The 14,621-nt window shown below is 41.5% G+C and overlaps 1 protein-coding gene across 1 annotated transcript; it reads right to left on the reverse strand.

Annotated features, from left to right (window-relative positions):
* Positions 1–1,326: 1,326 nt before the first annotated feature.
* LOC132628388 (uncharacterized mitochondrial protein AtMg00810-like) lies at positions 1,327–2,665 on the reverse strand. The gene is made up of 2 exons (XM_060344171.1): positions 2,280–2,665; positions 1,327–1,993 (listed from the first exon to the last, which is right to left on the reverse strand). Exons 1-2 carry the CDS (start codon positions 2,663–2,665, stop codon positions 1,327–1,329), a joined length of 1,053 nt encoding a protein of 350 aa, XP_060200154.1.
* Positions 2,666–14,621: the final 11,956 nt, after the last annotated feature.

The following is a 14,621-nucleotide window of genomic DNA, read 5'->3' on the forward strand; positions in this document are numbered from 1 at the left end:
TTAGAGTTGCATTGTCCGATTAAAACGGCTACTCTTGTTTATTGTGACAATGTAAGTGCTATTTATTTATCCGAAAATCCAGTTCAACATCAACGTACGAAACATATTGAAATGGATATTCATTTTGTCAGAGAGAAGGTTGCCCGTGGGCAGGTCCGTGTTCTTCATGTACCTTCCCGTTATCAGATTGCGGATATCTTTACAAAAGGTCTCCCGCGGGTTTTATTTGAAGAATTTCGGGACAGTCTTCACGTTCATAAACCTCCCACTTCGACTGTGGGGGTGTGTTAAATATAGTATATCTATTAATGATTAGCATATTCCGAGACAGATTTCAATAATCTATTACAAGCTAATGGTAATTAATAATATTACACACTGCCTTCAGGGAAGTTAATCAAGTAGCAGATCATCTGGCAAATAAACTTGCTGCATCCAGCCAAGATGGCTCCTTTTACAACTGCATGTATTAGAATAAGATATGATAAAATATTTTTTTTGTTAGCTATGCCTATTTTTAAGGGATAAGCGCTTATTCGTATATTGCAACATACTAGTCTCTATTATATGTGCCTCGCACAAATAGTCTTAACAGTTAATGCAAAATATATGATTTAAAGATATTGTGAATATAGCTAGGGAACAACTTTTGTCTTAGTTAATTTCTTAAAATTCAAAGAAATAATTATTTTGGTTGAAAAGTTACATGATACTTAATGAGTAAGTAGGAGTCCTTTTAGAAATCAACTTAAGTTAATGTAAGAAGGTAATAATATGCTTGCCTTAATCTTTGTCAACATGTGTATATATACAAAGATCCTAAGCTATAATGAAGGTAACTAAATATACACCTAACCATAATGGTAACTAAATATTCTTCTAATATATTTACATGGTGGCCTAGAATATTCTTCTAATACATTTACATCAATAAATATGGTAACTAAATATTTACATAATATTCTAACGCACCCACGCAGTCCAAGCGGGAGGTTTGCAGACGCTTAGGCTGTCGCGAAAATCTTCAAATAGAACCAAGGGAAGACCTTTAGTAAATATGTCCGCAATCTGATAGCGCGATGGGACATGTAGGACACGTACATGACCACGAGCAACTTGTTCATGGACGAAGTGAATATCCATCTCGATATGCTTAGTGCATTGATGTTGAACAGGATTACCAGATAGATATATGGCACTAACATTATCACAGTACACCAACGTAGCCTTTCGTATTGGACAATGAAGTTCTAGAAGCAGATTGCGTAGCCAACAAGACTCAGCAACAACATTGGCTACCCCTCGATATTCGGCCTCCGCACTAGATCAAGACATGGTGGCCTGCCGCTTGGCGGACCAAGAAATGAGATTATCACCAAGAAAGACACAATAACCAGAAGTCGAACGCCTGGTATCCGGACAACCACCCCAATCTGCATCCGTATACGAAATGAAAGTGGTGGGTTTAGATGGATAAAGATGAAAGCCATGATCAAGGGTGCCCTTAATATAGCACACAATACGTTTGAGAGCATTCATGTGGACCTCCATCGGGTTATGCATGAATAGAAAAATCTGTTGCACAGCATACGAAATGTCTGGTCTCGTGAACGTGAGATATTGCAGTGCACCTGCCAGGCTGCGATAAAGTGAAGGATCCTTAAATGGTGAGGTAGAGGTGGCACTTAACTTCGGTTTGGTGTCAACTGGCATGGCACTTGGCCTACAAGACGACATGCTAGCTCGTTCTATGATCTCTTCGACGTACTTCTTTTGAGATAAAAACAAACCACCTGCATAACGAGTAATTTCTATTCCCAAGAAATAACTGAGTGGTCCCAAATCCTTCATAGCAAATTCAGAGTTGAGAAGTGTCATGATAGACTGGCGAAGATCATCAGAAGAGGTGGTTAAGATGATATCATCCACATACAAAAGAAGATACGCCATATCAATACCTTTTCGGTGGATGAACAGAGAATGATCAGACTTGCTGTGGGTGAAACCAATACTAGAAACATAGTCAGCAAATCATTTGTACCAGGCCCGGGAAGCTTGCTTGAGGCCATATAAGGACTTCTTTAGTAAGCAGACATAGTCAGGATCAGTGGCGGAGCCAGGATTTAAGCCAAGAGGGTTCAAAAATATAAAGAAGCCATAAATGAAGAAGCTAAGGGGGTTCAACGTCTACTATATATACATAAAAAATATTTTTCACCTTGTATATACAGTGCAATATTTCGCCGAAGGGGGTTCGGATGAACCCCCGGGGCTCTTACAAGGTTCGCCACTGGTCAGGATGTGTAGGGTCTCGGAAATCCACGGGTTGATGCATGTAGATAGTTTCCTCGAGTTCATCATGTAAGAATGCATTTTTCACATCAAGTTGGTGAATAGGCCAAGCATTAGAGAGAGCTAGACTGAGAACAGTGCGGATGGTCGCCGGTTTCATCACTGGGCTAAAAGTATCACCACAATCCACGCCAACTTGTTGAGTTTTGCCATCACCTACAAGTCGGGCTTGATGCCTCTCAAAGGAACCGTCAGAGTGTTCTTTATGTCTAAAAATCCACATATACCGAATAACATGCACATTAGGTGGGCGAGGCACTAACTCCCACATCTTATTTTTAATAAGAGTCTTATATTCATCTTCCATAGCCATTTTCCAATTCGGGTCACGTAAGGCAGACACGGGGTTACGAGAAATGGGAGATTCGGACGCATGACTAATGAAGCTGTATTTTGGGTTAGGCTTGACAATACCATGTTGACTCTTAGTGATCGGTTTTTGGACTGGAAGAGGACAGTGGACTGTGGCGGATGGGGCTGGACAGTGGGGCTGGCGGTAGTAGCTGAGGGTGAGGCAGATGTGGCCGTGGGTGGTGGGCTGCTAGGACCAGTGGGCAGCGGAGTATGGTCGCTGGAAGGTGGATTGTTTTGCGAGGCTAAATGGTGAATTACATAAGGAGAGGGTCCATCATCCAGAAAATCATAATGGTGACGATCTAAGGGAGTATGTAGCTTAGCAAAAGGAAATTGGGTTTCATCGAGCACGACATGACGACTTATGATTTTCTTGGATGATAAATCATAAAATTTGTAATCACGATGATGGGATGGATAGCCTAAGAACACACATGGGGTGGAATGGGCTTGAAGCTTGTTAATGGTATTAGATGGGAATAGGGGGTAACATAGGAAACCAAATGTCACGACCCAGCCCCGTGGGCCGTGACTAGTGCCCTAACCGGACACCCATACAGACTTGCTTACCAGATCGACATATCAAAGACTTATTCAAATTTAACATACGTTATTTATACGGATACTGAGAAACAGACGTCATCTTAAGCGGTCACTTGTAACAGAAATATCATACCAAAAGCCGGCAGGCTGGCGGAATACACATCGCCCGAATATACATACATATACAAACATGTGGGCCGTTTTGGCCGTAATAGCAAGCGGGACCGCTTAAGGCACAAATCACAAACATAATCGAACAAACATGACCCATGACCCACATATATGTCTACAGGCCTCTACAAACCATAACAGAAACATATGACGGGACAGGGCCCCGCCGTACCCTCAAATAGTCATATATACAAAAATGTGTATGACAAAAGATATGTACCAAAATATGAGCTCCGGATCAAAGGAGTACTCCAAATAGCAGAATAAGTGTCCTACACTGGCGGGTCACCAGAACGAACGTCTGTACCTGCGGGCATGAAACGCAGCCCCCGAAGAAATGGGGGTCAGTACGAAATATGTACTGAGTATGTAAAGCATGAAGCACAGTAATCCGAATCATAATTGAAGTGAGGAGTACAGAAAATGGATATAGAATTAGTATATCAAAACCTGTGCTGAAAATATAAATAATGCAAATAAAAATCATGCATAGGGCTCAGGAACGTGATCGCCACTCCGACGCTGGCGCCACAACACATCATACTCCAGAAGGTTTCAAATCTCCGTACAATCCCCGAACATATCGTATCATCATAACATATCACAACATCAGAACATATCATATGCCATATCACATCATAACGCCATATATATGCGGTACCCGGCCTATGGCGAGGTCTCGGGAACCGTAACACATCATACTGCCGAATATAACATAGTGCGCACGATCACAAAACTGGCCCGGGATTCGGCGAACGATATCATAGTAGTATGCACGAGCGGAGTAGTGAGGAAACCATATGCATATAACTACATAAATAAATTTCAAAACTCGATGGATAAACATATTTACCGACATCTGAAGGCTCAAAAATAAGATTCGGGTCAATCGGAATTAGTATAAGAAAGTTACGAGCTTTTGAAGTACAGAACCTTCTAAAAATATTTCATAAGCCATACTTGGAAATTCAAGTATCACTCATATTAGAAAAATTTCGAACATCATTATGGATCAAATATTCATATTAGGAAACTTTCGAATAACATTATGGATCAAATCAAATGGAGACTTTTGGACCATATTTACGTACCAAAATATTCATCAAAGATTTAGTCCTCTCGATTTTTCTTTCGAACAACATTCGGAAACATAACCACTAGAGTCTTCGAATATCACAAATATGTATCAAGCCATATGAAATAGCTTATGGAAGTCAAAGATGTTATCCATCCTAGTGGCTCTAAGAGTAAGATTTTCTTTATAAGCATACATATACACTTTTGTTCATTTCAAAAGGATCATGCCAAAAGAAGGAAAGGTAGGCTTTACATACCTCGATCGCTCACTAACCAAATCCCGACTCAAGTCTCGGGCTCTCCAATATCTACAATAACGTTATCAATTACCAAACATTAGCTACAAGTACTTAGAAATTCAATTCTAACTAATACTTGTCTACAGAAATTTCGGCAGCATCTCCCCTGTAAATTCAACATCCCGGAGAATTTAACTCGGCCAAATTCATCAACAACCATACCAACAATACCAACAACCATACCAATAACATCAAGAATCAATTTAAAGCGCATTCTAATATTAGTAACCTTCTATCTCTACGTAGCTTATCACATTCAATTCAACTACGTATTTTCAAGCCAATATCAACGCTCACATATTCATTACTAATCCAAGATCATTCAAACACAATTCAAGAACGCTTTAAACAATTTGTGCAATATTCAAACAATCTCACTAACACCATATTCCACCCGAAGCTTCTACAAATGCAACGAAACTACGACGACGCATTTTCTTCTTTCAAATTCATCAACAACAACAACAATTCACACTTTAGCAACTCCACTTCCATAATTACATAAAAACCATATTAAAATCACATAATTTCCTACAACAACCTCCAACCAATTTCCATGCCAACTTGAACCATTAGTCTTCCATTTACATCACAAAGGCCACAACAACACAATTAACATACTAAATAAATTTAATTCATCTTCCTTCACCAATATGAACCACACGGCCACACACACACAACACACCCACACGGCCCACACACAACACACAACATTTTCATGATTTTCATTCAACTATACTCACTACAACATATATATAAACCCTTCATAACATAAAAGAGGATAGAATGTTTACCTTTTCTTCAATTTTTCACTTGCCACTAGAGTAGTTTTCTCGCTCAAATAATTATACCACGTTGAAGAGGGTCTTGAACTTAGTAAGAATACTAGAAAATTATAATTTTTTGATCAAAGTTGAAAGGCTTAAATTTTTTTCTCTCTTTCTCTATGTTGGCCGAATTCCCCTTGCTCTTGCTCTCACTTTGTTTTGTTTTCTTGAATGTTCTAGTGTGTTGAAGACTTGTGGCCCCTTCCTTTTATTTGGCTTGGGTTTAATTTGTCATGGGCTTGGGCCCCTTTTTATTTCCCCATGGCCGGCCACTTATTGGGCCATTTTTTTTAGCCCAATTACTTATGGTTCATATTTTGTAATTCACGAAACTAATTTCCAAAATTCCAATTTTGCCCTTAGCCTTCCTCGATATTTCGGCATCAATATTTTTCATAAACGACATATATATTGAATAACATCAAAATGTTGCCTTATCTCTTATTAGTCACAATTATTTCAATTTATCCCAATGTGCAAAATTACGGGATATAACATCCTCCCCCCCTTTAGAACATTCGTCCTCTAATGTTAAACTAGCCTTATAGCGTCTTGCAAGCATTTCGGGGGAGTTTCTTTTTATGGACAGCACATATAATTTATTCACCGATCAATATAACCAGTTTAAGGAATTTAGATTACCTGTGGGCATAGGAAACAAGTGAGGGTACTTCTTCTTCATCTCGTCCTTCGCTTCCCAGGTCATTTCTTCTCGGTTATTGTTTCGCCACAAGACCTTAACAGAAGGCACATCTTTGGTGCGCAATCTCCTCACCTGGCGATCCAAAATAGCTACAGGCTGTTCTTCATAGGACAGTTCCTCTGTTACCTGGATATCCTCTATAGGAAATATTCTAGAAGGATCACCAATACACTTACAGAGCATTGATACATGAAATACCGGATGCACTGCTTCCAGATCAGATGGTAAGTCTAACTCGTAGGCGACCTTGCCTATCTTTCGAATAATCTGATAAGGCCCAATATATCACGGACTGAGATTCCCTTTTTTGCCGAATCTCATTACACCTTTCATAGGTGACACTTTTAGAAATACCCAGTCTCCAATCTGGAACTCTAAAGGTCGACGTCGTTTATCTGCATATGATTTCTGTCGACTCTGGGCTGCTAATAACCGTTCTCGGATGAGTTTCACCTTATCGACTGCTTGCTGGATCATATCTGGAACAATCAATTTAGTTTCACCCACATCGAACCAACCAATTGGAGACCTGCATTTTCTACCATGTAGGGCTTCATACGGCGCCATCTGAATGCTGGAATGATAACTATTATTATAAGGAAATTCAATAAGCGGCAAATGATCATCCCAACTACCTTTGAAATCAATAACACAGGCCCGTAGCATATCTTCCAGCGTCTGAATAGTACGCTCGGCCTGCCCGTCGGACTGAGGATGGAATGATGTACTAAGACTCACCTGAGTCCCTAACCCATCCTGAAACGACCTCCAGAAGTTAGCCGTAAACTGGGCACCCCTGTTGGTTATAATAGATATAGAAACTCTGTGAAGTCTTACTATCTCTCTAATGTACAACCGGGCATAATCCTCTCAGCCTATCAACAATAACCCACATAGAATCATAATTCCGAGAAGTGCGCGACAAACCTGTAATGAAATCCATATTAATTATTTCCCATTTCCAAGCTGGAATTTCCATTTCCTGTAACAATCCACCGGGCTTCTGATGCTCGATTTTAACCTGTTGGCAATTTGGACACTGAGCAACGAACTCTGCAATGTCTCTTTTCATACCATCCCACCAATATAAACATCTGAGGTCATGGTACATTTTTGTGGATCCAGGATGAACAGAATACCGAGCATAATGTGCCTCTCCCATAATCTGCCGCCGCAGCCCTGCAACGTTAGGTACACATAACCTGCCTCTATATAATAATACTCCGTCAGGTGAAATCTCGAATGGAGTCTCTCCCTTACCAAGGGCCGCATCTTTGTACTGTACCAGAATAGGATCCTCGAACTGACGTCGTTTTGCTTCTTCCATAATAGATGATTCTGCAACTTCTTGAACAGAAACCCCAACATTTCCAGAGTCGGCCAAACGGACTCCAAGACTGGCTAGCTGATGAATCTCACGAACTAACTCTTTTCTTTCTGGCTGCACGTCGGTCAAACTGCCCATAGACTTGCGGCTAAGTGCACCTGCTACAACATTGGCTTTTACAGGATGATACAAAATGTCGACGTCATAGTCTTTCAATAATTCGAGCCATCTTCTCTGCCGCAAATTCAGTTCTTTTTGCTTAAAAATATACTGAAGGCTTTTGTGGTCTGTATAGATATCAACATGAACCCCATATAAGTAATGTCGCTATATCTTCAAAGCATGAATTACCGCGGCTAGTTCCAAATCATGAGTAGGATAATTTCTCTCGTGCGGTCTGAGCTGCCGGGAAGCATAGGCTATAACTCGACCATGTTGCATTAGTACACAACCTATCCCAATACCGGAAGCATCACAATAGATAACATACCCATCTGACCCCTCTGGAAGAGTTAGAACTGGAGCTGTAATCAATTTTTCCTTCAGCAACTGGAAGCTGCGTTCACAAGCATCGGTCCACTGAAATTTTGCTGCCTTCTGAGTTAGTTTCGTCAATGGTGCTGCAATAGAAGCAAAATTCTCCACAAATCTCTTGTAATATCCGGCCAATCCCAGAAAACTGCGTATCTCAGTCGGTGTCGTAGGCCTAGGCCAATTCTGTACAGCCTCGATCTTCTGTGTATCGACCCGAATACCATCTGCTCCGACGATATGCCCCAAGAATGCCACTGAGGTTAACCAGAATTCACACTTGGAGAACTTAGCATATAATTTCTGTTGCCGAAGTGTGCCAAGTACTGTCCTCAGATGATCTGAATGCTCCTCTGCTGATCGTGAATAAACCAGAATGTCATCAATAAATACAATCACGAACATGTCTAGAAACGGCCTGAATACCCGATTCATCAAATCCATAAACACTGTTGGAGCATTAGTTAGCCCAAAAGACATCACCCTGAACTCATAATGCCCGTATCGGGTCCTGAAGGCAGTCTTTGGAATATCTGCCTCTCGTACCCGCACCTGATAATAACCCGAGCGTAAATCTATCTTTGAAAAATATTTAGCACCCTACAATTGGTCAAATAAATCATCAATCCGGGGGAGGGGATATTTATTCTTTATAGTCACCTTATTCAGCTGTCTGTAATCAATGCACATCCGCAGCGACCCATCTTTCTTTCTTACAAACAATACCGATGCTCCCCAGGGTGACGTACTGGGTCTGATGAAGCCTTTTTCTAATAAGTATTTCAGCTGCTCCTTCAATTCTTTCAATTCTGCAGGTGCCATTCTGTAAGGAGGAATAGATATAGGCTGAGTATCTGGCAACACATCTATCGTAAATTCTATCTTCCGTTCAGGTGGGAGACCTGGAAGCTCATCTGGAAACACATCTGGAAATTCATTAACAACCGGAACTGACTGGAGAGTAGGTGTTTCTGCTTTAGTATCATGCACACGGACCAAATGATAAATATACCCTTTCTGAATCATATTCCTGGCCTTGAGGTATGAAATAAACTTACCTCTCGCCGATGCTGTATTTCCTGCCCATTCTATAACTGGTTCCCCCGGAAACTGGAAACGAACTACACTTTTCTGGCAGTCAACATTAGCATAACAGGAGGCTAACCAATTCATACCCATGATAACATCGAATTCCACCATATCTAATTCTACCAAATCGGCCTTAGTGCAACGACCACATATAATCACAGAACAATCCTTATATACCTGCCTCGCTATAATAAAATCCCCGACCGGTGTAGCTACCACAAACAGCTCTATAGGTTCAGGTGTTATCCCAATTTTACTAGCAACGAGGGGAGAAATATATGATAAAGTAGAACCTGGATCGATCAATGCATATACAGCTCGCGAAAAGACCAATAATGTACCTGTGACTACATTTGGCGACGCCTCCTGATCCTGTCGGCTAGCCAATGCATATATGCAGTTCGAGGGACCGCTAGAATCAGAAACCCCGCCACGGCCTCTACCGCAGCCCGCTGGTGCTGGCATACCCCGCCCCGCAGGGCGCATAGCTGAAGGAGTGGAAGACGAACCAACAGCTGATCCCGTCGGCTGAGCTGCACCACCAAAACCACCCGCCAACGGACAATCTCTCATAACATGGCCCTGGCGGCCACAAGAAAAACAGGCTCCTGTAGCTCGGTAGCACTCTCCTGGATGAGACCTCCCACAATAAGAACACCGAGGCATAGGTGGCCTCGCCTGACTGGAACCTCGGCTCACCTGCGAACCTGAAGCCCTAGAGCTCTGGCCCGCTCCTGAGTGCCCTGCACCGTCAAATCGTCTGCCTGTAGACTGTGGACGTGTACTCCGGCCTGACTGAGGGGGATACCTGCTATACTGCTGCTGAGGCTGCCCACCTCAAGACTCCTCTGAATAACTGGCTGATCTAGCCCTCTTGGGCTGCCTCCTGTCACGATCTCTATCAGCCTGGCGCCCTCTGTGCCGGTCCTCCATACCCTGCGCGTAGGCCTGTAACCGGGCAATGTCCATCCCAATCTGTGACGCTATCGTCATACAGCTATCCACCAAATAATGATCCAGCCCTATCACGTACCGATGCATCCAGTCAGCCATATCATCTACTATGGTAGGTTCATATCTGGCCAGAGAATCAAACTCCAAGCTGTACTCTCGGACACTCCTGCTCTCTGCGTTAGTTGTAGAAATCTGTCAACTCTCGCCCGCTGCAACTCTGGGGGCAAAAAGTTGTTGAGAAAAGCTGCTGTAAACTCATCCCACACGGCTGGGGGAGCATCCTCGCCTCTGGACAACTCCCAAGACTCGTACCAATTAATCGCTACGTCCCGCAATCTATGTGAGGCCAGCTCGACAGACTCAATCTCAGAAGCCCTGACCAGTCTCAGTGTGCGCTGCATCTGTCGAATGAAATCCTGGGGGTCCTCTTCGGGCTTAGATCCATAGAACTCGGGGGGATTACAGTTCAATAAATCACGGACCCTCAAACTGTCACGTCTGTCACCATCATCACCCCCTAGCCCACGTCTGCGAGCCTGTCCTGCGACTAATGTCGTCAATAACTGCACAGCGTCCCTCATCGCTCTATCCTCCGCCCCTGGCTGAAGAGCTAGAGGCTCGGGCACTGGAGCCTCTGGGGCTAATGGTGGAGCAGCTCCAGGCTCCTCTAGTGGAGGTGTAGCAGAACCTTCTGACTGGGGTGCAATATCGGGCATAATCTGAGCACGAGCCCGAGTGACCCTCTGTATCTGGCTGGTCTCTCCTGCCACTACGTTGCCCTTCTGGGAAGCCGTCGCCTTCTTCGGAGGCATCACTGTAAACATAACAATCGGTTAGAAAGAAATCATCCTAATAGCATGGCTCTATCGCACAATCTAAGATCCAAAGAAAGGTAACACCCAAAATGTCCTGTAGCCTCCTGTTTATAGATGTGGTGCACAACACACCGATAAACAAGACTCTACTAGACACGGCCTGTAGACATTCCGAGGAAAAACCACTCTGATACCACTTTTGTCACGACCCAGCCCCGTGGGCCGTGACTAGTGCCCTAACTGGACACCCATACAGACTTGCTTACCAGATCGACATATCAAAGACTTATTCAAATTTAACATACGTTATTTATACGGATACTAAGAAACAGACGTCATCTTAAGCGGTCACCTGTGACAGAAATATCATACCAAAAGCCGGCAGGCTGGCGGAATACACATCGCCCGAATATACATACATATACAAACATGTGGGCCGTTTTGGCCGTAATAGCAAGCGGGACCGCTTAAGGCACAAATCACAAACATCATCGAACAAACATGACCCATGACCCACATATATGTCTACAGGCCTCTACAAACCATAACAGAAACATATGACGGGACAGGGCCCCGCCGTACCCTCAAATAGTCATATATACAAAAATGTGTATGACAAAAGATATGTACCAAAATATGAGCTCCGGATCAAAGGCGTACTCCAAATAGCAGAATAAGTGTCCTACACTGGCGGGTCACCAGAACGAACGTCTGTACCTGCGGGCATGAAACGCAGCCCCCGAAGAAAGGGGGGTCAGTACGAAATATGTACTGAGTATGTAAAGCATGAAGCACAGTAATCCGAATCATAATTGAAGTGAGGAGTACAAAAAATGGATATAGAATTAGTATATCAAAACCTGTGCTGAAAATATAAATAATGCAAATAAAAATCATGCATAGGGCTCAGGAACGTGATCGCCACTCCGACGCTGGCGCCACAACACATCATACTCCAGAAGGTTTCAAATCTCCGTACAATCCCCGAACATATCGTATCATCATAACATATCACAACATCAGAACATATCATATGCCATATCACATCATAACGCCATATATATGCGGTACCCGGCCCTATGGCGAGGTCTCGGGAACCGTAACACATCATACTGCCGAATATAACATAGTGCGCACGATCACAAAACCGGCCCGGGATCTGGCGAACGATATCATAGTAGTATGCACGAGCGGAGTAGTGAGGAAACCATATGCATATAAGTACATAAATAAATTTCAAAACTCGATGGATAAACATATTTACCGACATCTGAAGGCTCAAAAATAAGATTCGGGTCAATCGGAATTAGTATAAGAAAGTTACGAGCTTTTGAAGTACAGAACCTTCTAAAAATATTTCATAAGCCATACTTGGAAATTCTAGTATCACTCATATTAGAAAACTTTCGAACATCATTATGGATCAAATATTCATATTAGGAAACTTTCGAATAACATTATGGATCAAATCAAATGGAGACTTTTGGACCATATTTATGTACCAAAATATTCATCAAAGATTTAGTCCTCTCGATTTTTCTTTCGAACAACATTCAGAAACATAACCACTAGAGTCTTCGAATATCACAAATATGTATCAAGCCATATGAAATAGCTTATGGAAGTCAAAGATGTTAGCCATCCTAGTGGCTCTAAGAGTAGGATTTTCTTTATAAGCATACATATACACTTTTGTTCATTTCAAAAGGATCATGCCAAAAGAAGGAAAGGTAGGCTTTACATACCTCGATCGCGCACTAACCAAATCCCGACTCAAGTCTCGGGCTCTCCAATATCTACAATAACGTTATCAATTACCAAACAATAGCTACAAGTACTTAGAAATTCAATTCTAACTAGTACTTGTCTACAGAAATTTCGGCAGCATCTCCCCTGTAAATTCAACATCCCCGAGAATTTAACTCGGCCAAATTCATCAACAACCATACCAACAATACCAACAACCATACCAATAACATCAAGAATCAATTTAAAGCGCATTCTAATATTAGTAACCTTCTATCTCTACGTAGCTTATCACATTCAATTCAACTACGTATTTTCAAGCCAATATCAACGCTCACATATTCATTACTAATCCAAGATCATTCAAACACAATTCAAGAACGCTTTAAACAATTTGTGAAATATTCAAACAATCCCACTAACACCATATTCCACCCGAAGCTTCTACAAATGCAACGAAACTACGACGACGCATTTTCTTCTTTCAAATTCATCAACAACAACAACAATTCACACTTTAGCAACTCCACTTCCATAATTACATAAAAACCATATTAAAATCACATAATTTCCTACAACAACCTACAACCAATTTCCATGCCAACTTGAACCATTAGTCTTCCATTTACATCACAAAGTCCACAACAACACAATTAACATACTAAATAAATTTAATTCATCTTCCTTCACCAATATGAACCACACGGCCACACACACACAACACACCCACACGGCCCACACACAACACACGACATTTCCATGATTTTCATTCAACTATACTCACTACAACATATATATAAACCCTTCATAACATAAAAGAGGATAGAATTTTTACCTTTTCTTCAATTTTTCACTTGCCACTAAAGTAGTTTTCTCGCTCAAATAATTATACCACGTTGAAGAGGGTCTTGAACTTAGTAAGAATACTAGAAAATTATAATTTTTGGATCAAAGTTGAAAGGCTTAAATTTTTTCTCTCTTTCTCTATGTTGGCCGAATTCCCCTTGCTCTTGCTCTCACTTTGTTTTGTTTTCTTGAATGTTCTAGTGTGTTGCAGACTTGTGGCCCCTTCCTTTTATTTGGCTTGGGTTTAATTTGTCATGGGCTTGGGCCCCTTTTTCTTTCCCCATGGCCGGCCACTTATTGGGCCATTTCTTTTTTTTTTTAGCCCAATTACTTATGGTTCATATTTTGTAATTTACGAAACTAATTTCCAAAATTCCAATTTTGCCCTTAGCCTTCCTCGATATTTCCGCATCAATATTTTTCATAAACGACATATATATTGAATAAGATCAAAATGTTGCCTTATCTCTTATTAGTCACAATTATTTCAATTTATCCGAATGTACAAAATTATGGGATATAACACCAAACACCCGAAGATGAGAATAGGATGGGTCTTTGTGATAGAGTACTTTGAGAGGAGATTGATAGGCTAATCCTTTATGAGGAAGAATGTTGAGGAGGTAGTTGGCCATTTGTAATGCATGATGCCAAAAAGAAGGAGGTAAAAACGCATGAGTGATAAAGTACGAACCATGTTGTTTATTGTTCAAATTTTTCTTTTGGCCTTTCCATTTTGTGATGAGGTATGAGGACAAGAGAGGCGAAAAGACAAGCCATTAGATTTACAAAACTCCCAGAATGGACCGTTATCAAATTCCCTACCATTATCACATTGAATGTTCTTTATTTCTCGTTCAAATTGAGTGCGAATGAAATTTCGAAAGACTAAGAAAGTGGGTAACGTTTGAGACTTAGTTGATAAGGGAAATGTCCACAAAAAATTAGAGTAATCATCCAATAACAAAACATAATATTTGTGGCCCG

This window comes from Lycium barbarum, chromosome 2, assembly GCF_019175385.1.
Source record: "Lycium barbarum isolate Lr01 chromosome 2, ASM1917538v2, whole genome shotgun sequence".
NCBI lineage: Eukaryota > Viridiplantae > Streptophyta > Magnoliopsida > Solanales > Solanaceae > Lycium > Lycium barbarum.

What these genes read in the sequence shown, in the direction of transcription:
- LOC132628388 (XM_060344171.1), bottom strand. Translation starts at nt 2,665, where the DNA reads ATGGCTATGGAAGATGAATATAAGACTCTTATTAAAAATAAGATGTGG. An exon ending in CCTGACCAGTGGCGAACCTT is followed by an intron (nt 1,994 to 2,279) that starts GTAAGAGCCCCG and finishes TTTCACCCACAG; the next exon opens with CAAGTCTGATCATTCTCTGT.